This window comes from Danio aesculapii, chromosome 18 (assembly GCF_903798145.1).
Source record: "Danio aesculapii chromosome 18, fDanAes4.1, whole genome shotgun sequence".
Classification (NCBI taxonomy): domain Eukaryota; kingdom Metazoa; phylum Chordata; class Actinopteri; order Cypriniformes; family Danionidae; genus Danio; species Danio aesculapii.
This window is the reverse complement of record NC_079452.1, coordinates 7,713,079-7,740,891: the sequence shown is the minus strand read 5'-3', so window position 1 is coordinate 7,740,891 and position 27,813 is coordinate 7,713,079. Positions and strand designations below refer to the sequence as shown.

The 27,813-nt window shown below is 34.5% G+C and overlaps 1 protein-coding gene across 1 annotated transcript in view; it reads right to left on the bottom strand.

Moving 5' to 3' along the window:
* myo5aa (myosin VAa) overlaps window positions 1–27,813 on the bottom strand; it is a 160,270-nt gene that overhangs the window by 71,721 nt on the left and 60,736 nt on the right. The window contains exons 7-13 of the mRNA XM_056478058.1: window positions 20,696–20,777; window positions 11,659–11,766; window positions 9,913–10,019; window positions 7,070–7,335; window positions 3,492–3,573; window positions 3,239–3,379; window positions 663–788 (exon numbers count right to left, since the gene is read on the bottom strand). Of these exons, the coding sequence (XP_056334033.1) occupies window positions 663–788; window positions 3,239–3,379; window positions 3,492–3,573; window positions 7,070–7,335; window positions 9,913–10,019; window positions 11,659–11,766; window positions 20,696–20,777 (912 nt within the window). The remainder of the gene's footprint in view (window positions 1–662; window positions 789–3,238; window positions 3,380–3,491; window positions 3,574–7,069; window positions 7,336–9,912; window positions 10,020–11,658; window positions 11,767–20,695; window positions 20,778–27,813) is intronic.

The following is a 27,813-nucleotide window of genomic DNA, read 5'->3' as shown; positions in this document are numbered from 1 at the left end:
TATAAACTGGCATTTTTGGAGCTTTGGTGTTGCCGCCTTTTTGAATATATATTTTTGCACTTTTTGCTGTTTGACTGAGCACCCATTTAAATTGATGTGATGCTTTTGTGCAGTTTTTCATTTGTAATGTTGTCATTTGAGAAATGCTTTTGAAATTTGGAGGAAATGTTATCAGACCTTTAATTAAAATCTTTTGCTCAAACACATGCCTGACAAATCCGAAAAAGCAGAGATTTTTTTCCTTTTTTTACATAGTTAGATGTGAATCTTGACAAAGCTTGGATATTTGATCCTGTACTGAATATTGAATCAATATAGTGAATGACACTGAATGAAATTACTTATTTCAAAACTGTCAACATTTCCTCCTTCCTCCAAAAAAGACTCAGTACTGTGTATCATCTATAATTATGCAATAAATACACACTTTTTGGTACTATGCACTAATTGTGAGTAAGCTCATCAAATATATTTTCTTTCTTTTCAGATATTGATATAAGACACAAACAGTATTGTATACCAAAGCTCTTTAGAAATGCTAGAGCAGCCTGTGTGTGTGTGTGTGTGTGTGTGTGTGTGTGTGTGTGTGTGTGTGTGTGTGTGTGTGTGTGTGTGTGCGTATGTGCGTGTGTGTGTGTGTGCGTGTGTGTGCGTGTGTATACCTTATCTGCAAAGTGCTGAATAATGAAAGCTTTATTGGACATCCGCGGCTTTTCAAAAAGTGCACACGTCTTCAAATGAGTGTTATAGAGTTTCTGAGCCCAGGAGTCATCCGAACCCTTCGGCATCTGAGAGAAAAAAAGGTTGTTCAGTGTACGATGTAAGAACAGTAGTACCAAACATGATTAAACATTATGTGCTTCTCAAGTTTTTTTTTTTTGCATTTTTTGTATAGTACCATTAAAATTTGGGGAGTAATAGTTTTTCTATTTATCTTAATTAATATCTTTATCAGGAAAAAAAGTGACATTAAAGACTTTTGCAAAGAAATTCTACTTTATTCTAATGCTAATTAAATGTAAAGTATTAGATTTATATACAGTATATATAAATCTTTGAAAACCTTTGAATTTTTTAATTTTGAATTCTTTCTTTTTAAAATATTTCCCTAATGATGTTTAACAGAGCAAGGACATTTTCACAATATGTCTAATAATATATTTTCTTCTAGAGAAAGTCTTATTTGTTTTTTTTCTGTTAGAGTAAAAGCACCTTTTAGTTAAAAAAACATTTTAAGGTCAAAATTATTAGCCCCTTTAAGCTATATATTTTTTCAATAGTCTACAGAACAAACCATCGTTATAACTTGCCTAATTACCCTAACCTGCCTAGTTAACCTAATTAACCTAGTTAAGCCTTTAAATGTCACTTTAAGCTGTATAGAAGTGTCCTGAAAAATATCTAGTCAAATTTTATTTACTGTCATCATGGCAAAGATAAAATAAATCAGTTATTAGAAATGAGTTATTAAAACTATTATGTCTAGAAATGTGTTGGAAAAATCTTCTCTCAGTTAAACAGAAATTGGGGGAAAAAATAAACAGGGGGCATATATATATATATATATATATATATATATATATATATATATATACATATACACATATACACATATACATATATATATATATATATATATATATATATATATATATATATATATATATATATATATATATATATATATATATATATATATACACATAAAAATTGGGGGGAAAATTGGGGGAAAAATAAACAGGGGGGCATATATATATATTTATATATATATATATATATATATATATATATATGTGTGTGTGTGTGTGTGTGTGTGTATGTGTGTGTGCGTGTGTGTGTGTGTGTGTGTGTGTGTGTGTGTGTGTGTGTGTGTGTGTGTGTGTGTGGTAACAATTTATTTTGATGGTCCCATTTGAGTATTAATAGACTGTCTGCTTAATACCGGTTGATACAGACATTCAACAGACATATAAGAATCTTTACAAGTACATGTCAACTTACACTAACCCTAACCCCAACCTAACAGTCTACTTATAATCTATTGAGAATTAGTTGGCGGGTGGATGCAATGTAATTTTATGTAACAATGTTGAATTTATGTAACTTAAATTCAACAAACAGACCATCAAAATAAAGTGTGACCATAGTTGAAGTCAGAATTATTAGAATTAGAATTATTATTATATTTAAATATTTCCCAAATGATGTTTAACAGAGCAAGGAAATGTTCACAGTATGTCTGATAATATTTTTCTTTCTGGAGAAAGTCTTATTTGTTTTATTTCGGCTAGAATAAAAGCAGTTTTAAATTTTTTAAAAACCATTTTAAGGTCAAAATTATTAGCCTCTTTAAGCAATTTTTTTTTTTCAATAGTCTACAGAACAAACCATCATTACACAATAACTTGCCTAATTACCCTAACCTGCTTAGTTAACCTAATTAACCTAGTTAAGCCTTTAAATGTAACTTTAAGCTGTATAGAAGTGTATATAGTATATATATTAATATTATTATTTTTCTTTTTTTTAAACATTTAAAAATTAGTAAAACAGAATACAGAGGCCAAAAATGAACTTGCAATGTACTTAAAACGAAAGGTAGTCGTTTCAAAGCAGCTATTTTAAGTTTATATGTTTGTCAAAGCACTTCCATAAATTCCAGAGTACAAATATATGTAAACAGACCCATAACATCTGTAAATCATTATGTGTATTCAAATACCTAGTTTTGTCACAGTCTGGTGTCTTCGTTGTGTTATGTTGCATGTTATGTTGTGTCATGTAATGTTATGTTGTGCCATGTTTCCATGTGCTTGTGTTGATGTTATGTGACACCTTTGTTCTGTTTTTCCGCTGTGTGTTAATGTTCATTAGTTCCACCTGTTGTCTCACCTCTGTTTGTAATCTGTTCAATCTTGTCCTGTGTATTTATACCCGTTTTGGTTTAATTCGTTGTCAGGTATTGTACTATCAACCTTCCTTGTGATGCCTGTGTGCCATGTTAGTGTTTATGTAGTAAAAAACATTTTTTAAATGTATAACCTCCGAGTCTCGATCACCTGTGGTGCAACACTTGTGACAGGTTTACAGGAATTAAATGGTTATAACAAAAATAATTTGTAATTGTAAGTAATTGTCATTTTTATATATCACCCTGGATTTGCATAGATGCTTTTATGGATGACTGCAAAATATAAAACACATTCTAAAATGACTATAAAAGACTGTGACAATGTACCTTGCACTCTTCATCTAGCAGGTCCAGGATGCCCATCTTGGCCTCTATAAGGTTGATACACGGCTGATTATCATAGAAATCAATGAGAGTCCACGGGATCTGCTCTTTCATATACTCCTCCTGCTCCAACTTAAACACATGCTAGACACGAGAAGACAGATACATCACAGAAGATACATTACTATTAATTAACAGAATGAAAATGATCAATAATCAAACATGAATGGAGGAGATCTGGCCTCAGATGGCTCACCATGTTGAACTGTTGCTGTAGTTTCTCATTGGCATAGTTGATACAGAACTGTTCGAAACTGTTGATTTCAAAAGTCTCAAACCTGGAACAATAAAACAAAACTTCACAATTCACTTCGGTTAACGTTCAGAGTCTGTAGCTATATTACTATCATAATGTGAAGTGAAACTTTTCAAAGTTTTCAAAAAGAAATGCATTAAAAAGTTTTTAAAAAAGCAAGCAAATTAGTTGTGCTTTCCATCAAGCTATTCGAGGGGTTGATGGCGGTATTGCTAACCTAGAAACCAAGAAACTGGAAAGACAACACGGGTAGCTGTAGCACTAGCTTCGAAACCTTTACGAATCGTTTGTTTCGAATAAGTGGTTCTGAGCATGTATTAAAAAGGCGGAGTCACGTGATTTCAGTAAACTGGCTTCATTATGAAAATTCAATGATTCTCCACTAGGGGGTGATCTGTGCAATATTATAAAATTCACATTAATTGTGAGGATTCACTCAGACCCCCAAACGTCACTAGTTGGCCTGTTTAGCAAAGCCCATGATGGAACAAACAATATCTATATAATAACAATATATAGACCACATGTTATTTGGACACTTAATAATTAATGTTATTAGATGATAAACTAACAGCATCTATAGGTTATAAAAACTGCATATATATTAAAAAAAAAAAAAACATTGTTGCATTTACACATTGACCACTAGGTAGACATGCACCGATCCCAATACTTGGATTGGATATCGGTTCGATACCGCATATATTCCTGCCGCTGCGCCTGTCAATCATTCTTAATTCATTAACGATTCAAACTGCGTGTTGCGTTCATGACAACACGAAAAACTCTCCTGTTAATTTAAGTAATCGGTGGAGAAATGCATTTAGTTTTGCATTAAAAGGATTCATTTTGAACTGCAACATGTAGATCATTGCTGTTTTAAAATCATGTTGCGCTGTGTCTGTTAGACTAGCAGATCGCATTTATAACACTGGAGTAGAAATGGTTATTATCTGCTCACTTAATATCTGCAAACACAGGAAGCCTACCTGAAACTTTAAATGAGAAAAGGCTCAATAATACATTGGACAGATCCTCAACGCACTGATTTCTTCCCCTTTATGCTGCAGTTTTAGAAGTGTCCGTATACCATAGGGCTGAGCGCTGTGTCAGTGATGCAAGTGCTTCATTCAGGCACTGGCTGCGCAGATGTGACATGCTCCGCTCCGTAAGATTATTCTTATAATAAGTTTCTGTTCTCTCATCCTTCCGACTGAGTTTAGGCTATTCTTCCGAGGGGAATACTTTAAGTGGTCCGAATAGTTTGTATTTGTAATTTTATATATTAATATTTTATTTAGCAGACCTGTTTGTCAGTTTGGGCGCTGAAGCATATAAGCGGACCTTGTTTTGAACTTCACCTCTAATATTCTTGTTTATTTTGTAGATAACTGACCAACAAAAATACATTAAAATAACCAACAAATTATACCAAACAAAAATCGTTTTAAAAAGATAATTTTTCAGACAAAAAAAAATTTCAGGGATGCTTTCAGTTTCTCCGTCTCACTTGCAGCGAGTTTATGCGAGGGAATGTTTAATAAGTAAAACGCCTCAGACGGTTTAGTTTAGTCTGCATCGAACCTGCAAGCAAATATCAGGCTTTGCTAAAAGGTTGGTTATTTTACCATCGATTAGGGTAGCCTATTACAGATTTCAAAGAAAAATCATTATATTAAAAAGGAAACATAAGCTGGACCACAGCAAGCATCATGTTAAGATTGTGCCATCTGTCATATACAGTTGGCCTTTAGGTGTGTTATTTTTACTAAAGAAGATATACTGTTTGAGTTTATCACCAGAACTATAGAAAATGTATTATGTTAATGAAAAAAATAAATAAATAAAAAAATAAATAAAAAAACGGCACAGCATCAGGAATGGATCTGTATCGGTCAATACTTAGAATTTTGGTATCGAGATCGGATAAGTTCCAAAAAAATTCTATCGGTGCATTCCTATCACTAGGTCTCCATAGCATATGGGGTTTCGAGCACTTTAAAACAGTGAATCATTTTCCAAAGACCACATATTATGCAGACACTTAATATTTAATCATATTGGATGATAAACTAAGTGCACTTAAAGATTAAACTTTCAATTTCAAGTTCGCATTATGCTTGGAAAAAAAAATCTATTTTAAGTTTTTGTTGCATTTACAGATTTTGACCACAGGGCCTCCATACCATATGGTATTTCAAGTGTTTCAAAACAGTGAATCATTTTCCAAAGACCACATACCATGCAGACACTTAATATTAATTGATATTAAATGAAAAACTAAGTGTTTAAAGTTTAAAGATCAAGCTTTCAATTTCAAGTTTGCAATATGTTTAAAAAACGATTCAACGTTTTTGTTGAATTTACATATTTTGACCACTAGGTGTTCAAAGCATATGGTGTTTTGAGTGCTTCAAAACAGTGAATCATTTTTCAAAGACCACATATTATTCAGTCACTTAATATTTAATTAAAATAAATGATAAACTTAGTGAGCTTAAAGATTAAACTTTCAATTTCCAGTTCGCAAAATGCTTGAAAAAAACAATTCAACGTTTTTGTTGCATTTACACATTTTGACCACTAGGTGTTCAAAGCATATAGTGTTTTGAGTGCTTCAAAACAGTGAATCATTTTCCAAAGACCACATGTTATTCAGTCACCTAATATTTAACTAAATTAGATGATAAACTAAGTGAGTTTAAAGATTGAACTTTCAATTTCAAGTTCGCAAAATGTTTTTTTTTTGTTTTTTTTTAATCAACATGTTTGTTGCATTTACACATTTTGACCACCATGTGTCCATAGCATATAGTGTTTCAAGTGCTTCTAAACAGTGAATCATTTTCTAAACACCCCATATTATGCAGACAGTTAATATTTCATTATATTAGATGATAAACTAAGTGTGCTTAAAGGTTAAACTTTCCATTTTAAGTTCGCAATATGCTTGGAAAAAAAACGATTCTACATTTTTGTTTCATTTACACATTTTGACCACTGGGCCACCATACCATATGGTGTTTCAAATGTTAAAAAACAGTGAATCATTTTCCAAAGACCACATATTATACAGACACTTAATATTTAATGATGTTAGATTCTAAACTAAGTGCACTTGAATGTTTTTATTGCACTTATGAATTTTGACCACTGGGTGTCCAAAGCATATGGTGTTTCAAGCGCTTCAAGACTCAGGAAGCGCCATTTTAACTACATTGAACCATGCTCAAACAAAGCTTAACGACTTCCATACATGCAAAGAAGCGTGCTTGTTGTGTTTCTATATTTTAAATAATGAACTTTAGTTTGTAAAAGACGTGATATGTGAACTGAATGATCAGGGTGATTTGTACTGTAATGTACTGAAGCATACTGCTCAGTGGAAATTTATTTGACAAATAAAAAAAGGTTTGTTTTTTTTACAAAATTTTGACGTGATAATTGAAATTGTGCATTAAAACAGGGTGATGAAAACCCCGATAGTGTGTGTTCTGTATATGTGTATCAACACACACCCGTAAATGTCCAGGACTCCAATGAAGGAGTGTTGCTTGACCGTTGAATGCAGAGCTTTGTTCACATGGTCCACAATCCAGTTGAAGAGTTTGGCGTAGATATGTTTGGCGAGAGCGTCACGGGCATTTATGGCCTGAAGCTTGGGAATGGGCTTTATGTACGTCTCAGTCGCAGTCTTCAACTTCTTATGACAGAGCCAATGTGACATGTCTTGATATGTCACTCCCATCAACTCACAAAACACACTCAGGTGACCATTGTTTGGCTGGTCGGGGGAACAGTAAAAGAATTACATAGTTATTGCACAATAAAATAAATAAGATTTTGTGCAATGCATGGGTATGTGGGTAAAAATTATCCTGAATGTGTAAAAATGCAATAAAACTTTAAATAAATTCACATTTGAAAAAAAAAAATAAAAATCTCTTCAATATTGTACCAGCCTCCGCCGCCTAGACTGCAGCTCTGCACAAGAAGTTTGGCCAGAGGAAAAATAGTCATGCCCAACAGAGCCTGGTTTCTGTCAAGTTTTTTTTTTCTTTACTTTATCGCCACTGGCTTGCTCGGTTGGGACTTGTGGAGCTGCGCATCAATGGATTTGCTCTTAAGTGTTTGGATTTTCAGAAGTGAAAATTAAACCACACTGAACTGAACTAAGCTGAACTTCAACTCTGAAAACCAGACTGACGCAGTTTCAGTTTACTAGAACTTCTATGTTAAGCTGCTTTGACGTTGCTACATCTACATTGTAATAGTGCTTTAAAAATAAACTGAATTGAATTGAATATCAATATCAAATACTATGAAAGGTTGGAATTACAGCTTTGGACCACTTGAAAATTATTAGTGTCTCTAGATTTACTGGACTTATTAGGGATGAGTTTGAGTAAAATGTTGATATTTGTTTTATTACATAAAGATCTGATAACATTTCAAATTCAAATAAAACACTGTCATCTAGACATCTACATATTTTGTTTTCCAGAAAATAACAGTTAGTAAAAATAACAAAATCAAAATTAATAATTTGGGTAATTCCACCCAATATAGATTTATTTCATCAGATATACACTACCTGACAAAAGTCTTGTCGCCTATCCAAGTTTTATGAACAACAAATAATAACTTGACTTCTAGTTGATCATTTGGTATCAGAAGTGGCTTATATGAAAGGCAAAGGCCTCTAGATTATGCTTATTTTACCAAAGTAAAATATGATCATTCCTTGATTTTTAATTATTTAATTAGGACAGTAAGGTCTGACTTTGCTGAGACAAAAGTCTTGTCACTCAACAAAAATAATGTACAGTACAGAATATAAAGTCATAGTGCAGTGGAAAAAGAATCAATATTGTGTATGACTCCCATGCGCTTGAAGGACTGCATCCATACATCTCTGCAATGACTCAAATAACTTATTAATAAAGTCATCTGGAATGGCAAAGAAAGTGTTCTTGCAGGACTCCCAGAGTTCATGAAGATTATTTGGATTCATCTTTAATGCCTCCTCCTTCATCTTACCCCAGACATGCTCAATAATGTTCATGTCTGGTGACTGGGCTGGCCAATCCTGGAGCACCCTGACCTTCATTGCTTTCAGAAACTTTGATGTCGAGGCTGAAGTATGAAAAGGAGCGCTATCCTGCTGAAGAATTTGCCCTCTCCTGTGGTTTGTAATGTAATGGGCAGCACAAATACCTTGATCCCTCAGGCTGTTGATGTTGCCATCCACTCTGCAGGTCTCTCGCACATCCTCATACTGAATGTAACCCCAAACCATGACTTTTCCTTCACCAAACTTGACTGATTGGGTCCATGCGGGTTCCAATAGGTCTTCTGCAATATTTGTGATGATTGCAATGCAGTTCAACAGATGATTTATTGGAAAAAATCTACCTTCTGCCACTTTTCCAAATGATCAACTAGAAGTCAAATCATTATTTTTTGCAACTGGGTTCGACGACAAGACTTTTGTCAGGTTGTGTATACAGTCAAGCCTGAAATTATTTATACCCCTGGTAAACTCTGACTTAAAGTAAGTTTTATTCAACCAGCAAGTTTTTTGTTTTTGGCTGGAAATGACACAGGCTTTCACGAAAGATAATACGATGATGTACAAGAGGCATCGTTGTGGAAAAAAAATATGTATTTCTCAGCTTTTATTTACATTTGAACAAAAAATGAATCAGAAATTGCTAGGTGTATGAATAATTTCCGGATTAACTTTATATATATTAATCAATCTGGGATCGCCACAGCGGAATGAACTGCCAAATTATTCAGCATATGTTTTATGCAGCGGATGCCCTTCCAGCTGCAACCCATCACTAGGAAACATCCATACATACTTATTCACACACTTCGCGCTAATTATTGTGAAAATCACTAGTTCAATTAAACTTGAATTGAAGATATTTTAAGAAAAGTTATATAAAGAGTTACATCAAATTTATAGAAACGTCATCGCTACTTTACAGAATAAAACATTTTACACAAACATATAAATATAAACCATTAATCAAAAGAATCTGAATTTTCAAGTGGTTTCAGTGGATTTCAATTTAGTTTTTTTCATTACATTCAACTTAATCTACAAGCCAAAGTAAAAAGGTGACTTTTTTTTATTATACAGCGCATAAAGAGATAAACATTACCAGACTGATTTTCTTTTTTGAAACTAAGTACACTGTGATAATCACATTATTAATGTCTTTTAACTGTACTCTTATTGTAACACTGTGTGCTAAAAGTGTAGTGAAATGCATTCAACAGAGCCGCACTTCAAAACTTTTGTTCAGTTATCTAGTTTCTGTTTGAACTTTAAAGTCAACATCAGACTCACTGGAATAATACTGCTGTCCGAGTCTCTATCCTTTACGTCTACATTTCCAAGATGCAAAATGGAAGCCAATATCTGAAACAAGCCCATCTGATAGGACTCATTTATACCTGAAGACAAAAATAAAATAAAATTAAAATATGAAAACATCAAGAAATCAGTGCAGAAATTGCATTAGCATATTGCTAAGCTAACACAACACAGTAATATATAGGACTGGCAATCGATTCAAATATTTAATCGCAATTAAATTGCACGATGGTTATGAGTTTACTCGGAATTAATCAGACATTAATCTCACATTTTGTCTGTTCTAAATACACCTTAAATTAATATAATGTTGCATCTTGAAATTGTTTATCAACATCAGGGATATTTGAATTGTGGTTCAACAGTAGCAGACAAAAGACAAACTAATAAAACTGGCCTAGACAAAATTGAAAGGTGCCAGGTGAAACCTGTATAATGAATACATTCATTCCACGCAGACTAATATATTTCAAGTGTTGATTTCATTTAATTTTGATGATTTCAATGACAACTAATGAAAACCCCAAATTCAGTATCTCTTCAGAAATACCTTCAGAAAATTTGAATATTACTTAAGATCAATAAAAGAAAAGATTTTTAGAAATACTGGCCAATTCAAAAGTATGAACATGAAGAATATGAGCATGCACAGCACTGAATACTTAGTTGGGGCTCCTTTTGTCTGAATAACTGCAGCAATGTGGCGAGGCATGGAATCGATCAGTCTATGGCACTGCTCAGGTGTTATAAGCCAAGGTTGCTCTGATAGTGGCCATCAGCTCGTCTGTATTGGTCTGGCATATTGCATCTTCCTCTTCACAATACCCCATAGATTTTCTAAAGGGATTAAAGTTAGGCGAGTTTGCTGATGTCCAACGAAAATGTAAAATTTACTTTCATCAGAGAACATGACATTGGACCACTCAGCAGAAGTCCAGTCCTGTCTTTATCCCAGGTGAGACGCTTCTGATGCTGTCTGTTTTTCAAGAGATGCTTGACACAAGGACTGTGACAGCTTAAACCCATGTCTTGCATACGTCTGTGCAAGGTTTTTGAAGCACTGACTCCAGCTGCAGTCCACTCTTTGTGAAACTCCCCCACATTTTCGAATGGGTTTTGTTTCATAATTATCTCCAGGGTTCAGCTATCCCTTTGTTTGAACACTTTTTTCTACCAAATCTTTTCCTTTCCTTCGCCTCTCTATTAATGTGCTTGGACTCAGAGCTGCGTGAACAGCCAGCCTCTTTTCCAATGAACTTCTGTGTCTTGCACTCCTTGTGCAAGGTGTCAATGGTCATCTTTTGGATGACTGTCAAATCAGCCGTGTTCCCCATGATTGTGTAGCCTACAGAACTAGACTGAGAGACTCTTAAAAGGCCTTTGCAGGTGTTTAGAGTTAATTAGTTGATTAGAGTGTGGCACCAGGTGTCTCAATACTGAACCTTTTTACAATATTCTAATATCCTGAGATACTGAATTTGGGTTTTTCAGTAATTGTCATCACAATCATCCACATTAAAAGAAATAAACACTTGAAATATATCAGTCTGTGTGGAATGAATGTGTACAATATAAAATTTTCACTTCTAGAATGGAATAAGGGAAACAAACTTTTTGAAGATGTTCTAATTATATGACCAGCACGTGTATACACTCCAATTTAGTTCCTTAACATGTTACACTCTACGCTACAGGAGAAAATGTTTCTTTCAGTCTCACCTAGCAGTATGAAGGCGTTCCTGGTGGTCGACATCTCCTTGGCATCATCTACTCCATCTATGACTGGATTCCTGCCCTGTTTGGTGTAGTGGAAATCATTAGCCTTTCCTGTTGAGAAACATACAAACATATTAACTTTTATTACAATATACCATGCAAATGCACAAGATACACAAAGCAGAATTTTTTAAGGATAACCCTAAAGTTTGGTTATCATTGAACAAAACTAAATAATAAACTAAAAACTAATGCTGCTTCTTATTGCTACTTCAGTTACTTTAATAACAAATAAGAAAAACACCTGTATACACTTTAAAGTCTTGTCATTTAAACTCCTGACATGCAATTTTCTGAGTAAGGAAAGTTTGTCGTTACACTATCTTTTGTTACAGTCATATTCTGTACACACTTCATTGGTGGAAAAAAGTATAATTTGCACCAAAATACCATTTATCTTTTCTGAATACAACTTAAAGTATGAATAAAAGTAGCCCTTTTAAAAGTACTCAAGATTTGTGAGTATTACACTGTGAAAAATGATTCCACCTTATACCCTGCAAATTAAAATGTAGCTTACATCAGTGCCATATTCCTTCAAAGGTGATTTTAAAGGGCACCTACTGTAGGTTACCCCTTTTTTTCAGATTTAATATGAGTCTTTTGTGTCTCCAGAATGTGTCTGCAAAGTTTCAGCTCAAAACACCCATCAGATTATTTATTATACCTTTTATAAGATTCTATTTTATACATTTTTGCACCAGGAGGCTGTTTTGTTGTACTGCACCTTTTTGTCCTACCCGCCCACCGTTTCTATGTGCCTTAATCTCCTCCCTCGGCTGTGTCAGACAACAGACAGACATAAATAAAGCAGATGTCACATAGCGATCTGTGATAAATACTACAGTAAGAACTTTACCAATGAGTATTTGATGCATTTGTTGTGTTAAGATGAGTCAACTTAACGATGAGTCACACACAATGTCGTTACAAAGTTCACGCCCACACACACACAGATACACATGCACACACACAGCGTAGCAGACACACACACAGACAGACAGACAGACAGACAGACAGACAGACAGACAGACAGACAGACAGACAGACAGACAGACAGCACGTTTAGCTTTTCACTCTTTTTGCACGCATATGTGACAGGATACAGGTTAATATTCACTGCTGTATGAATATCTGTTATGTTAATGTACAAAATAAACCTGATTTAACGTCCACAAACCAAGATTGAAGCATCTTCTTTTATAATTGTTCTGACACGCGGCTGTGGTGATGAAGTAAAGCTGAAGTGAATCGCTGTAATTCATTACACACATGCTCTGTTTTAAAACATTTTAAACTTGTAAAACTCACTCTTGATCACATTTGATGATGATTGATGATCCTAGCAAACTGAACAGACCTTTTATTCTCGGTTGCTTTGCGCATGTCCTCTCTTGTTGATATGATTATACAAGTGAGGGACTGCACTCATTCGTCACTCATCGGTCTGAAAACCGCTCCAATTGGTCCACTGTTTTTATGTTCTTAAATTGAAAAAAAAAAGACTGGGTGTGTTTATATCCCCCCAATATGACTGGCTATACACTATATTTACACATATGTCTGTCCAAACAGCTTGAAAAGTAGATTTTTCACCATAGGTGCCCTTTAAGTTGAATTATATGCCATTCATGGGCTATAAATTTGCGAGATTAATTTAATGTGAGAACACACTACATTAACATATGCATCTATCATTATAAGCTGACAGAAAGCAAGTTTATGATGTGTTTACATGCAGAGTGGAATCTGTGTAACCTAAGGGGCAAAAATCTAGTGAGTACATCACTCACGTCATGTACTCTAAACGCTGACTAACAAGCTACGAGTGTAAAGCAATTGACAGCACTGATAGAATGCATGCAATTTGTGTGTGTATTTAAAAATGTGACATTCTGCAGTGCATTTGTTAGTGGTGTAACGGATCACAAATCTCACGGTTCGGATCACATTATGGTATTTTAGTCACGGATTGGACCATTTTGTGTATCAGCCAAAAAGGGGAGGAGACAAATGTAATTTGCTTTCCATTTATTACTAAAACAGCACTGCAAGACACTTTTGGTTTTAACAAACAGAACTTAGAACCTATAATTTTATTAAAAATAAAGAAATAATTGCTGATAACGCTAAATGTATAAATTATAATTTGTACAACCCATATTTATTTTTAGTCTCATTTTCAATAAATGATTCAGTTATTCACTCATAAAACTTCATACTTCATTGCTAGATGGATCATTTTTTAAGAAGAATATAGTGGTATATTTTTAATGGCTGGTTGTCGCCCCCTAATATAATTGCTGCCTACAACTTTCATTTTTGACTGTCAAGTTAAATGCATATGACCGTGATTTTAATCTTTACCATAAACATCAGTGCTTTTATCTAAACTACAAACTGTTATCCCAGCACTTCTGTGTTATCTGACGGTAAACTAAAGACTTTGATTTTTGTGTTTTTCAAACACAGATTTGAATGCAGCGATTCGAAGTTTTAATAAATGTATACAAATCACCATCATTCATAATTTGTATTGCGTGGGTGTTGAGAGCCAGATTTTCAATTGATTAATCGTGCAGCTTACACTGAATTAATTAATGCAGGCTAAACAAGAAACACATGTAATAACTTAAGAAACCCACCACATTCCGAATACCCTACCACAACTTCTTCCATCATTATTATATTTTACAGGAAAGCCTTAAGGCTTTCATACATGTGATTTGAATGATGCAAGAGGCGATCTCTCTGTGATCGTTACAAATTTAGTAAAGTATAAAAAAAATGATTAATTCCCAAGTCACGTATGTTTCGAACCGTGGGTTGTGATCCGTACGAATCACGGATCAACCGTGATCTTACACCCATAGTTATTGTTAGGGTGCTTTCACATCTGTGGTTCTGTTTATTTGGTCCAGACCAAGGGCAATAAATGATACATTGTAGCATTTTTCTGCCATTTTTGGGTCTTTTTCACACCACACTGTTTGATTTGGTCCGAACCAGTTGAAAAGAACCAAAATGCAGTCATGTAACAAAATTCACATCACTTATTGGCCAGATGTTATTGAACGTATTTCCTAAACTCTTTTCAATTGGTCAGAATTAATGTGCAGCAAAATGCCAATGGATCTCCCACAAGTAAACAAACCGCCAGATTTCCTATAATGTATAAACGTATTGTACGCTATACTTTTATAATGGCTATTATTGATTATTAAAACTGATATTCAGCGAAAGAGAGGGTATGTTTTGTATTTTCAATGAAAATGAAAGGAGGCAGCTATGTAATAATTATAATATGTTTTGTTTTAAATAAGCATACAGTGAAGATGACGGTCGTATAAATATGCAGCTACACGACGCCCCAACATTTTTGAAGTCTGTTAAGTTGCAAATATCAAAATGAAAATAGGCAGTTCCTTATATCATGTTTTCATTTTATTGTTAATTTTATTGTTTGTTGGCTTAGCAACCGTAGCTACGCGCAGGAGCGTTGTAAAGCTTTCAAGTAAGGGAAACAAGCCAAAGCGCTGTGAATATGGATTGGGCAAATCTGATACCCGTAATCCTAAAAGTTTGGACAGGGTGGTGGAATTTTTTCCCTTTTCAAAACCAAAAACCCAAGGGGAGAAATGCCAGCATGGATCAAGCTCTGTGAGGGGCACAAAAGGAGCAGAGTTAAGTTGGTTTTGTTTTCGTCACATGTATTCCTGACACATTCAGTGATAGACGCAATAACTCACACACCTCTTTTCCTAAAAAGATCTAAACTGTTTCCTACAAAAATACAAAGCAGGTTATGTTTCCCAGCGGTGTTTTCCTTTTTTCTGCTCGATATTACGAGCACTGGTCTGTTTAAGCCCTCAACATAGTAGTCATACTAATAGCAATCATATTTCCATCTGTTTCAAGCTACGCATATTTGAAATTACATATCAACAGAACAAAACCAAGATGTGATCACAATCTGTCCATGTCAGAGCTACAGTTCGCTGATGTTTTCGTCCGTCTTTTCTAGATTTAGTCATTGGTGACGATGTTATAGTGGGTTAGTGTCTGCTTTTATATTTGGTGTCTGATTAATATTTGCTTGTAGGGAAAATCTATTTGTTCAATTCTGCTATTTATACTTTGATTTGCATTTCAATTTATTTATTTCTTCCACTTAACTTAGAACACTTAGAACAGAAATGGTATGAAAAGCACACAAACATACTGACAGATGTAGGAACTGTACATTGCCTATCTAGTTGCTCTTTCTATAAATGAATTATGTAGATGCACCGTCCATGCATGTTTCCTCGTCGGTAAGTAACGCTATATTTCATTGCACAACAATTAATCTATCAGGCATTTTGGCTAAAAATATAGAAATCATGGATAAATTTGTTATTATTAGATTATTTTTAAATTTCACCTATCCTGCTGTGCATGAACTAAGCTGTTGAATGGACAGCGTATGAGGCAGCTAGGATAAGCTAGCTTCAATTTTGATTGAATTATTCTCTAATTGGTTGCCTATTATGTCGTGAATATACCCCTGTAATGCATACTGCAGTCCTTTTTTGTCGGGCTTTCTCGGATATTTCACCTGTCCGCCAAAAATGACTAATTAAATCCCTGGCAATGTCTGACAGGGGCGCAGTATATTGTATTAGACGTGCCACGCACAAAAGAGGGCGGGGCTTAGCGAAGGGTCAATTACAGTTACCCCACTGCATACATTGTCTCTGAATGTAAACAGTTGGCGAATATATTGAACGCACATCAGTGTTAGATCTGCGAAACAAAGTCTCTAGGGCATCAAGATATCTCAAATGTAGCTAATCGTTTCTCAAATGCTTTTCAGAAACGCTGTGTGGATCAAAAGAGCATTAATTGTGAAAACCCCACAACCATTAATGAACAAGAATTCGGATAGTAGTACTACACAGATCTGCATTAAAAAAGCTCTTATTCACAGAGTTGAACCATAAAATAGAAAACCTTCTTCATGGATTAAACCAATGATACACTGTTGCTTGGTAACAGAGGTCTTATTGAGAAACACACACACACACTCACATTAACTGGGCGTCAGCTGAGCAGGAAGTCAGCTGAGTAGGCAAACAGCAGGAGCGACACAGAGCTAGCAGTGTGTGTGTGTGTGTTCAGAGCAAGTGGGTGAAGCAAACAGAGTAGAGATGATAGGGAGAGGTGAGTGTGTGCAACTAGGAGCTACAGTGTGTGTGTGTGTGTGTGTGTGTGTGTGTGTGTGTGTGTGTGTGTGTGTGTGTGTGTGTGTTAAGACCTGCACAGCCCGTCTCTCAGCAGGACTGCTCTGATAGCCGCTCTACATGCTGTGCCAACATGAACACACTCTAATCAGACACGATACCCACACACACTCTCACACAATTACTTGGATATTAAAATAGGGACATTTCATTCTTAAATATATTAATATGAAACTAATAACATTCAGTGGTTACAAACCTTTTTGAGTCAAAGGAACTATACGGTTCACAATTACATTTAAAGGCTCCATGACTTTTCTGATTTTACATGATTTCCTGGATTAGGATTTTAGAAAAATCAAATAAAAATAAGGTCAAAATCTTAAACAATACTTTTTATGAAGTGTCTTATTTTAAATCATTTATTTTCTAATGACAGTTCCCCCAAAAATGACATTTCTGTCATGATTTACTCCTTGTTCCAAACCACATAGATATTTTTTGTTCCATTAAACACAAAAGAAGATTTAAAAAAATGTTGGAATCCTGAAACTATTAACTTCAATATTTGTTGTTCTTACTTCAAAATATCTGTGCTTGTGTTCAAAGGCCCAATCCCAATTCTACAACTTAGCCCTAGACAGCCCTCAAAATAGATATTTTTTGAGACCACACACGAAACCAAGGGGTAAGAAAATTTCCCAGAATACACCAGCCACAACAGCTGTATTGCTGCACCTGGAAGTCAGGAGATGCACAAATTAGTATTTCAAATTAGTCATTATTACCAATTTTTACGACCAAAAATTGATATCTTACAGAAAAAATATTGAACAAAAAATGTAAAAGAGCAAAATTCAAATATTTGTGATACCCCATTGTCATTCTGCATAGCAGATTCAAAAAAGCTCATTAAGCATAGTGGCAAAATAAGAATATTTAAAATGACAATTGTTTAGAAATTGTAACATAAATCATATCTTCATATATCAGTTTAAAGCTACATACTGTACATAACTTTTTGGTTGTAAAAATCTCAGAGGTGAAGAAATGATTGAAGAGATGTATAAATGCATTACAATGTGTGTATCAGAGAGACCATTTATCCCAAATGCAACATATTTTTGAATAAAATGTTAGAAAAGATACATTAAATTAAAAGAAAAATGTTTGCAGTGACTATGGGAAATGAATAAAATGTAAATGTCATGTAGACTACATAATGTCATGTCTCGTAGACTAATCTTAACACTTTAAAAGAATGTTGTTCTTGTAATCTAAGTAGGATTTGTCTAAGAAAAATAGATTAGTGTGTAATATTGACTGGAATGTTCATTGTTTGAATTTAAAGGAAATAGAATCTAGAAATTGTTTATTCAAGGATTCAAGGAAGTTGAATTATAGAACTGTTGTGATGTCATTTTGAAGTCAGGCCAATACAAAATTTGTTTGGAGTTTGTATTGGGAGTTAAAATAGCTTGCCAAAGTGATCTTTCTGGAAAATGATACTATGGCTGTTAGGGATAAAGTACACCAAAAAGGTTGTTTTTGCAGAATAAATATGTCTGCAGTTTAATAGGACTGAAGGGCTTTATTTTTTTGAAAACCACCATCCTAGATGTACTTTATCTCACTTATTACATGGCTACTTGCCACAAAACATAAACATTAGAGACAAAACATTGTTCTGCGCTGTATTAGTTTATTAACCCTTCAATTAAATGCAAAGCAGAGAGAACCGAAAACAGCAGAATAGAATTAATGGAGTACATACTAACCTGCACATTATTATGTCACAAGATGGTGCAAAAAAGTCAAAATCACAAAGCTGACAGAGATTAAACTGGTTCAATTGAGCATAGACTAACCTACATATCATTAATTGAAAAGATGGTGCAAAAGAGTAAAATAAAAACACAAAGCTGATAGAATCTAAACTGGTTGAATGAAGTATAGACTAACATATGTATCATTCATTCACAAGATGGCACAAAACAGTCAAAAACACAAGGCGGACAGAAATGAAACTGGTTGAATGGAGCATATACTAACCTCCATATGATTCATTCACAAGATGGCGCAAAACAGTCACAAACACAAAATTGACCAAAACAAACCAGCTAAACCTGTGTATCATTCATTCACAAGATACTAAAAAAACTTCAAATACACAAAACTAACAGAAACAAAACCGGCTGCATGGAGTATATACTAACCTGTGTATCATTCATTCACAAGATACTAAAATAACATCAATTACACAAAACTGACAGAAAAAAAACGCACTAACCTACTTAGCTACGCATCATTTATTCACAAGTTGGTGCAAAACAGTCAAAAACACAAAGCTGGCAGAAACTAAACTAGTTGAATGGACCAAAGACTAATCCAGGGGTTTTCAAACTGTGGGGCGCGCCCCACCAGAGGGGTGCCAGCACCTATTAAGGAGGGCGCGAGACATTGAGGTGTGCACTCAAGTAAATTATGATGACGGTTTTTTTGTGCTCACTAGAGTGAATCTGATTAATGTTAGCTTCACATCTAACTATCAGGCACATATAGATTTAATGCGTTCAAGTAAAATATATACAAATAAAATGGAGCGGGTGCTTTTTAAAATTAATGACGGTGAACGAAAGTCAAATTGGTGAGCCGTCTGACAAACAAGTGCCATTCTGAATCAAATTAGCAGGATGCCCTTCTGGATCTTTCACTAACTTTGAAGACACTGCTGATTACGTTTACATGGAAATATACATGCGCCATGTGGTCCTTTACTGACAGCTGTGTGTGTGGATCTTGTCCGGAAATTATGGTGAAAAGTCCTACATGACGGTAATAGTTTGAATGCGGTGTTTACTTCAATAATGCCAGTAATGGGCCTAAATCCATCACTGTTTACATGGTGACTCTTAATCAGAGCATTGTCTTAATCATTAAAATCATATTAAAGTATTGTTGCCTATGTAAATTTACTCAATGTTCGACTTAACCACACCGTCAGGGCTCTGCAAACTTGGATTTGTGAAGCAGATGAATGTCAATGTATTGTCAGGGCTGACCAATCAGAATCGAGTATTCCAAACAATCATGCAATAAGTAAGGGATAATGTACTGTACATCTAGCCAGTTGTTCTTGCACTAAAACCTGATAGAGCTTATCACCTTGTTATATAAGACAAAAGGGCTTTATTTACAAAAACAACTGGCTAGATGTACATTGTTCCAATTGAAACATAGCTACTTGCCACAATATTAAAGAACTAGACAAAACCAATGATCTGACCTTTAATAATGTACTACAGTAGCTCTTTATTTAAATGTAAAGTTTGCAAAAGGAAAAAACAATAAAGTCTATACTAACCTACTTAATTTGTTTATTACCTGCTTCACTCTATTATTATTCAGTCACATGATGGTGCCAAACCATTAAGAACAGCGGGATGACATATAATAATTTATGTATATGAATATATTCACCAATGGTCAAGATGATTTGAAGTTTCCACATGAGCTTGTGTTTTGAGTGTCAGTGTTTGTTATCTGGGAAAATTTGTGGCTACTCATAGGTAAGTGTGGTACAGTACACTGCTCGAAAGGTTGTTTTTTTTATCCTTGATTGAACTACAACTAGAGTAAATTATGTCCTTCATGGCAAAGAAGGTAGTCAAGAGTCTTGAATGAAATAGCACAGTGTGTGTGTGTGTGTGTGTGTGTGTGTGTGTGTGTGTGTGTGTGTGTTAGTGTGTGTGGCTCACCAAGTTTCAGGGCTTTAAACTCCGGGAGGTGAGCAGATGCACAGAGCTGATAGAAGATATGATAATTCCTCTCTTCGTCCGCCTGGAAAACAAAGTATGCAAGAAAGAACTGAAATAGCATATAAGATTATTATTATCAACAGGTGGATCCATCTGCTGCTTTTTAGTCACAAAAAGAAAAAAAAAAAGAAACAGTAAAAGAGACTAGTAATATTAGCTATATATTTACTAACATGAACAAATAGGGATAAATTATATATAATTGTTATAATGCAATGTACCAATAACCATTCTCACCACAATAAAAATTTGACTTATTATGATAATAACGACAAATTAGTTATTACAGTGTGAAATAGTATTTCGTGTTTGAGTCTGTTTACAAAAAATAGATTTACTAACATAATTTCACATTATGACATCAGTCGAGTATTTGAAATGATATTTTTTTTTTGTGGCCAGACCTGGTTTAATATGAAAGAAATTAATATCTATTAATTTAACACATAATAATATAAAAATTAATACATTTCTCTAAAGATACAGGACTTTTTTGACCCTCAGTGGATACTTATGCATTATTGTCAATAATATCAATGCAATTAATGCCAAAAAACATACTGTGAACAAATGAGCATGAACAAATCGATTAAAATATTTACTTACCTTTGTAACAGTTATTTAATGAAAATAAACATTAACTAATGTTAACAAGCTTTAGATGTTAATAATGCATTCGTAAAGGTTGAACTGTGATTAATAAATGCTTTACAAGAATTGTTCATTTATAGTTGAGTTTAGTAAATATATTAACTATCATTAACTAATTGAACCATATTGTAAAGTGTGAGCCAAAACATTTTTACAGATCGAGTTGATTATAACCTTAACTGTAGAAGAAAAATTCTACTTTTTTGTGAAAACTGTAACTAAACAACCTATATTTATATAGAAATTAAGAATAATATATTATTCTATATTAAGAATAATATATAATTTTTATGACGAGGAGCAACAAATTAATAAAAAAATACACAAACTGCAAAACAAACAGTACAAAGAAAAACAAAATCTACCAAAACTACTTCACTGATTATTGGCTGACCAAATATTACCCCAAGAGTGCAGGAACAACTCATCCAAGAGGTCACAAAAGACCCCACAATAGCACTGAAAGAACTGTAGGTCCCACTTGTAGGTCTCCGCCATAAGAAAGAGACTCTGCAAAAATGGTTCATCTTAAAGTGATATATTTGATTAATATTTACATTTGTTTTATAATCTGAAACATTGAAGTGTGACAAATATCAGTAAGGGGGCAAACATTTTTTTACACCACTATATACACATTTTTTTTCTGTATGCCACACCTAACTCATGTGGAATTCCCCATGCACAACAGTGGCCTGTGTGAGTATGTTGCATAATGCTGAACAGACATGTTTAACTCCATTATCCTCATTCCTGTCCTTTTTTAATCTCCCTGAAGCTTCCCAGAAGGAGAAAACCCCTCTGAATTCCAGCCCTGTTTCTCACACAATGGTCAGACTAGGTGAGTTATGTAGGCAGAATTGGTTTTTGGGGAACTTAAATGAACTTTTTACTGAAAAGATTTTTACTTCAGTCAAAACAAACTAATGACAACAAAAATGATTAAATTGTTCAATTACAACTTAATTAAATTTATATAATGACAATTAAAATAAACACACTATATTAACAATTAAATCTCAAGTTATTAATGATATATTAGTTTTGATATTAATCAATGAAGAAAAGTATTTTACATATTTAGTTAAATGACGCTGTCTAGATTTAATTATTTATGCAACTTAATGGGGTATAATTGGTTTTGCAACATTAATATCTCTGAAAAAATATGTTAAACGTTGCTTTAGATAGCTAAATGACTAAGTGGAGCAATAATATTGAAGTACTACACAGAGGTACACAGAGGTACATTGTTGCCTAAGAGATTAGAGATGTGAATTTTGTTAGGAATAAAATGCATATTTACATTAAATCGATAAATCTGTTTGTTCAAGTGATGTGTAAAAAACTTTGATGATTTGAGTAATTGCTTTTCTTTCTTTTTTTTAGAATAAAAACATTTTAATTTGTCCATTGTGATACATTGCTTCCTTGAAGCAACAAATTGATATTTTCGTTAAAAAAAAAATAATAATTTTATACATTTTATACAATTTAAGTTAAAAATGACAACTGTGGTTGCCAAAATATTACTGTAAAAAAATACAGTAAGTAATAGTAGTAATACTTTTGCAGATTTTACAGCAGATTACCGTATTTCATTAATTTATAGTCATATTCTACACATACCTGTGCCAATGAAGTACTTACATACCTACCTACTTACATCAACACAACATACTTACATCTACACAACATAGCTTTGTTACCCTGACAAAAACACAACCATACACAGGTGTAGATGAGAAAGTTATAAAATGAACTAATGCTCGTAGCAAACAACTTTTCCCACAAGCTGAGAAACTTATGAATGTATAGAAGTTGTACAGTATAACTCACACAACTACTAAATACCATCATGGTAACACATGATACTAAAGTAATGCAATGAAAAAATATATATCAACATTACAATTAACATAAAACTCTAAATGTACATAACTGATGAAAAACTAAAAAGAACCATAGTAATGACAACAAAAAGAGCATAAAAATGAAAGTGACATGCAGGGAATTCTGGGAAAGTAAATGTATGATAAGAAACTTACTGTTAAGCGGGTTATGTTTTGTTACTGCAGCCTTTTTACAGTTTTTTTTTACCATTGGAATCACAGACCTTTTTTTACATACCCTACAGGGTTAAGTAATATTCAGAGATTTTATTACGGTAACCTAGTATTTATTTTGGTTTTACAAAGCCAATGAATGATTTATAGAGCATATGAACATGAAAGGAGACAACAGAAAGCAATACAAAGATCAACTGCTTTGTCACCAGCAAATCTACACCAAGGGAAAAATTTAAAAGATTTTTACCTTCAAACCAAACTTACGATTACAGATAGTAAATTGAATTCCCATTTGGCCAGTGAGCTTCAACAAAATGCTCTGTGATGTTAATAGTTAATTAATATATAATTAGTCACAAAGCAGATTGTTATCAGTCCTTTGTGGCTGTTTGTTGTCTGGCTGTTCGACCTAATGAATGTCTACACCACAAAGGCAATCACATCAGGTCTAATGCATATGTACTAGGGGTAAGTCCCATTTTCTTTCCTGTTCTGCAATATATATTATGATGTGAATGCAATTTTGCAAGATGACTTGAATAGCTCAGTTTGTAAAAAACTCGTCATTTTAGATGGATTGGAATAAGTCAAGGCAAGTATAGTGCATCTACTGTACTAGTCAAAAGTAGATGAGCCAAAAAGGACCCCATTTTTATCTGTATTTAGTGTTGCCCACTTTTTCTCTGAACAAATACATGGAAAAACTCAAGCAAAAATTAAGCACCCTGACCTGATATCAGGGGCGTAGCAACCGGGGGGGATACGTCCCCCTCACTTTTTGAGACAGACCATTTAGAAACAGTCGATTAAGAACGTAAACTTTTGGATTTCATACAGATGCACAACCCCCCCCCACCCCCCCCCCACTGTTAAAATGCCCACTACACCCCTGCCTGAGCTTCACATGATTAAAGCTGAACCACTGAAGTCACATGGGATGTTTTGACAATGTTTTTGGTACCTTTTCTAAACCTTGGAATGTCTCAGGACTGCAGTACTTTATTAGAGCTTCACGATATTGAAAAAGAATATTACATTGTATGGATGTATATATTAAGATGACTTAAATGGCTCTATTTGTGAGCAATTAATAATTTTATATGAACTTGGATGATTTTGTAGGTAAATGTATATGCATAAATTAAAACAAGTATAGTTAAATACAACAGAGCAAAGATACAACTGAAATAAATGTTCCGTTGTGGTTTTCTGGGGGAGTCTAATAATATTCAGGTAGTGAAATTGAATAATCAAATGTAAAACAACCCTTCATTGAGTAAATAATTATATACAATTGATCTTTATGGTACAGATATTTGAGTTATCATTGCTAAATGGCTTAATTAAGCTAGGAAGTTTTACACAGTCACAGGCCTTAAAAAACGAATGCAAATAATAAACTTTGATTCTTGGGTTCAAATTTGAAATGTTCTGTATGTATTATGTTCTGTAACTGTAAAGTCTGGTTAACTATAACCCTAACTTGACATTGCCGCTCCTGCTATGTGACTATAGGAGATTAGCATGTTGCAATATCAATGCTGAAACCATATATTTTGCAGCCCTACCCTTTATGGAGGATAGGGGAGCTCTCAGATTTCATCTACAATATCTTAATTTAGGTCTCAAGGGATTGAAAAGACTTGAGGGTAATTCATTTAAAAGTGTATTTTTTGGGGGGTGAAGAAACCCTTGCATACCAGGTGTAAATGGGGCCTAAGAAGTCAGCATAACATTAGCTTATAGCTCACTGTGATTTTAAATTGAGATCCTGAAAGCACGGAAGGACACAGGAGCAATGAAGGGATAAAAATAGAACTGTGAATGAAATCCCAGAGGTATCTGAGAGGAACTAAAAATAGAGCAGGTATAAGCAGGATGTGAGGTGTGCTCACTTTCCTTTTCCAGACCAAATTCATAGTGTGGGACTGTTGATTCAGTCTTTCATTTTTTTTTCTGAACGATGAAGCCACAGTGGCACACTAAAAACAAGCAAACAGTATATTAATCCCTTAACTGGTGAAGAACCATGTATAGTAACTCAACGGATTAAAATATTTTATAATAATGCTCATAAATGTCTTGTAATATTTCATATTGTCTTGTAATAACCCCTAGTAACAGTGCAATAGTGCCACCCTTCTCAAGTACGGTGGATGAGAGAATTCAAATGCACTCCAAGTTAAGAAAATGCAAATAAAAAACTAAAAAATTGAGAAAACCTCTTGATAAACTTCATATGCAAACACAGAAACATGCTGCAAATAACACAGACAACAATGTAAATATGTTGGGCAACCCCAAAATGTAACAACCCCGGTTGCTTCTTGTAGAGACACAGTAGTGTTTTTAGAGATATGAGAGATTTTTCAATTTGTTCGTGTTGTTCTTAAGGTTCTGTTTACACTAATAAGTTTTCGTTTTAAAACGCTTAAGTTTTGCTACGGTTCCGCCATGCGTCCACACTACGCCGGAGTTTTCATTCTGAAACGCTGCTGCTCCGGCTCAGCGTGAATGAGGGAAAGCAAAGACATCTGAAAATGGAGGCGGGGCTGCAGACATTCGCCTATCTAATTGGGGCTTTTTTGGCAATATTAAGTAGTCTACACACAGTTCAGTCCTGTATCCTCACTTTGTAAGTTCAGACTTCGCAAGTTTGATATTGAAAACAAACTCCCGAGGACACGTCGGGTAAATCTTCAAAGGGAAACGTGTACTTTATAACCTCATTCACATCACCCTGGCTATGTTGTTTCACTTTCTTAACAATGAAATGAAATCATGATATAAGGAACTGTCTATTTTCATTTTAATATTAACTTAACAGACAGCAGTAATGTTGAGGCGTCATGTAGCTACATATTTATATGACAGTCATCTTCACTGTATGCATATTTATAACAAAATGGAGCCTATAACATCACTGCCTCTTTTCATTCTCATTGAAAATACAAAACATACCCTGTCTCTTTCACTGATTGGATCCATCCATCATTGATGAACAGTCCGACAAGCACAGCTCTCATCTGGGTGGATATGCTGCAGAGTGTGTGTGTGTGTGTGTGTGTGTGTGTGTGTGTGTGTGTGTGTGTGTGTGTGTGTGTGTGTGGTCATGTGATGTGCGTTTTCAGTGGTGTGGTGTAGACGGAGAGTTGTTCAGAAATGCTAGTGTGGACGCAGATCGCTTTCATTCTAAAACGCAGTGTAAAACGTGTAAACAGGGCCTAAAACTTGCATTGCGTCTGAGCTCTCGTTGCCACCATAATCAATGGTAAAATTTACAGCTGTCTCTCACCCTAACTATAGCAACTTCACACCCATTATGTAATTATTTTCCATTATGTGATTATTTAATATTTGTTTTAAATATCGTGGACCAAGCTCAGCAACCAATCGTCTGCACTTTGTAGTTGGAAGCAGGTTGGATAGGACTCATCAGGTTGTATGTGCAATAAGTGTTTAATGGCAGAACTCGTATTACTACTGAATAAAAAAATCCATGTTACGTGACTTGCGAGTGATTGGGAAAGCAAGTGAATGAAAAGGATGTGTATCTTCTTTTCCTTTTGGTTGTTACCTTCAGGGGTCTCCACAGCAAACCACCTGCATTCATGTATCCCTATACTCTAAATCATGGATGCCCAATCGTGTACCTGGAGATTTATCTTCTTGCTGAGTTCAGCTGCAACCTTGATCAAACGCACCTGTCTTTAATTACCAAGTAGTGCTTCAGATCATACTTATGCTGCGGTCACACTAGAGTTTGAGCGTGCAGAATTCTGTAGTACGGCACTGCAAAAAGGGGTGGGATTAAACAAGGTAATTAGACATTTTAAAAAAGCAAGCGATTGGTCCATATTTTAAATTTCTGTCCAGAGAGGTCATGTTTTGATCCTCGATTGGACTCACTTAGTCCAGTGATGCGATTTCATAGGTCAGAGTTCACCAAGCTTGATCTTTGCAACGCAGCAAACTGAGAAACTGCGTATGAATGAAAGTCTATGGGGAGAAAAGTCAGCTTTAGTTGGTTTTGTTGTTTTTTAACAAGGTTTGAGCTAAACTCTGTTGGAAGGTAGATCTCCAGGAACAGGATTGGGAACCCCTGCTATAAATCCTCTTCTCTCATACCCACTACCTTCATGTCCTCATTTATCACAATCATTTATCTCCTCCTTGGTTTTCCTCTTTGCCTCCTGTCTTCGAGGTCCATTACCAACATCCTCCTACCAATACGTTTACTATCCATCCTCTGTATATATCCAAACCATCTCAGTCTTGCCTCTCTAACTTTCTACTCAAAACATCTAACATGGGCTGCACCTCTTATGTGCTCGTTCT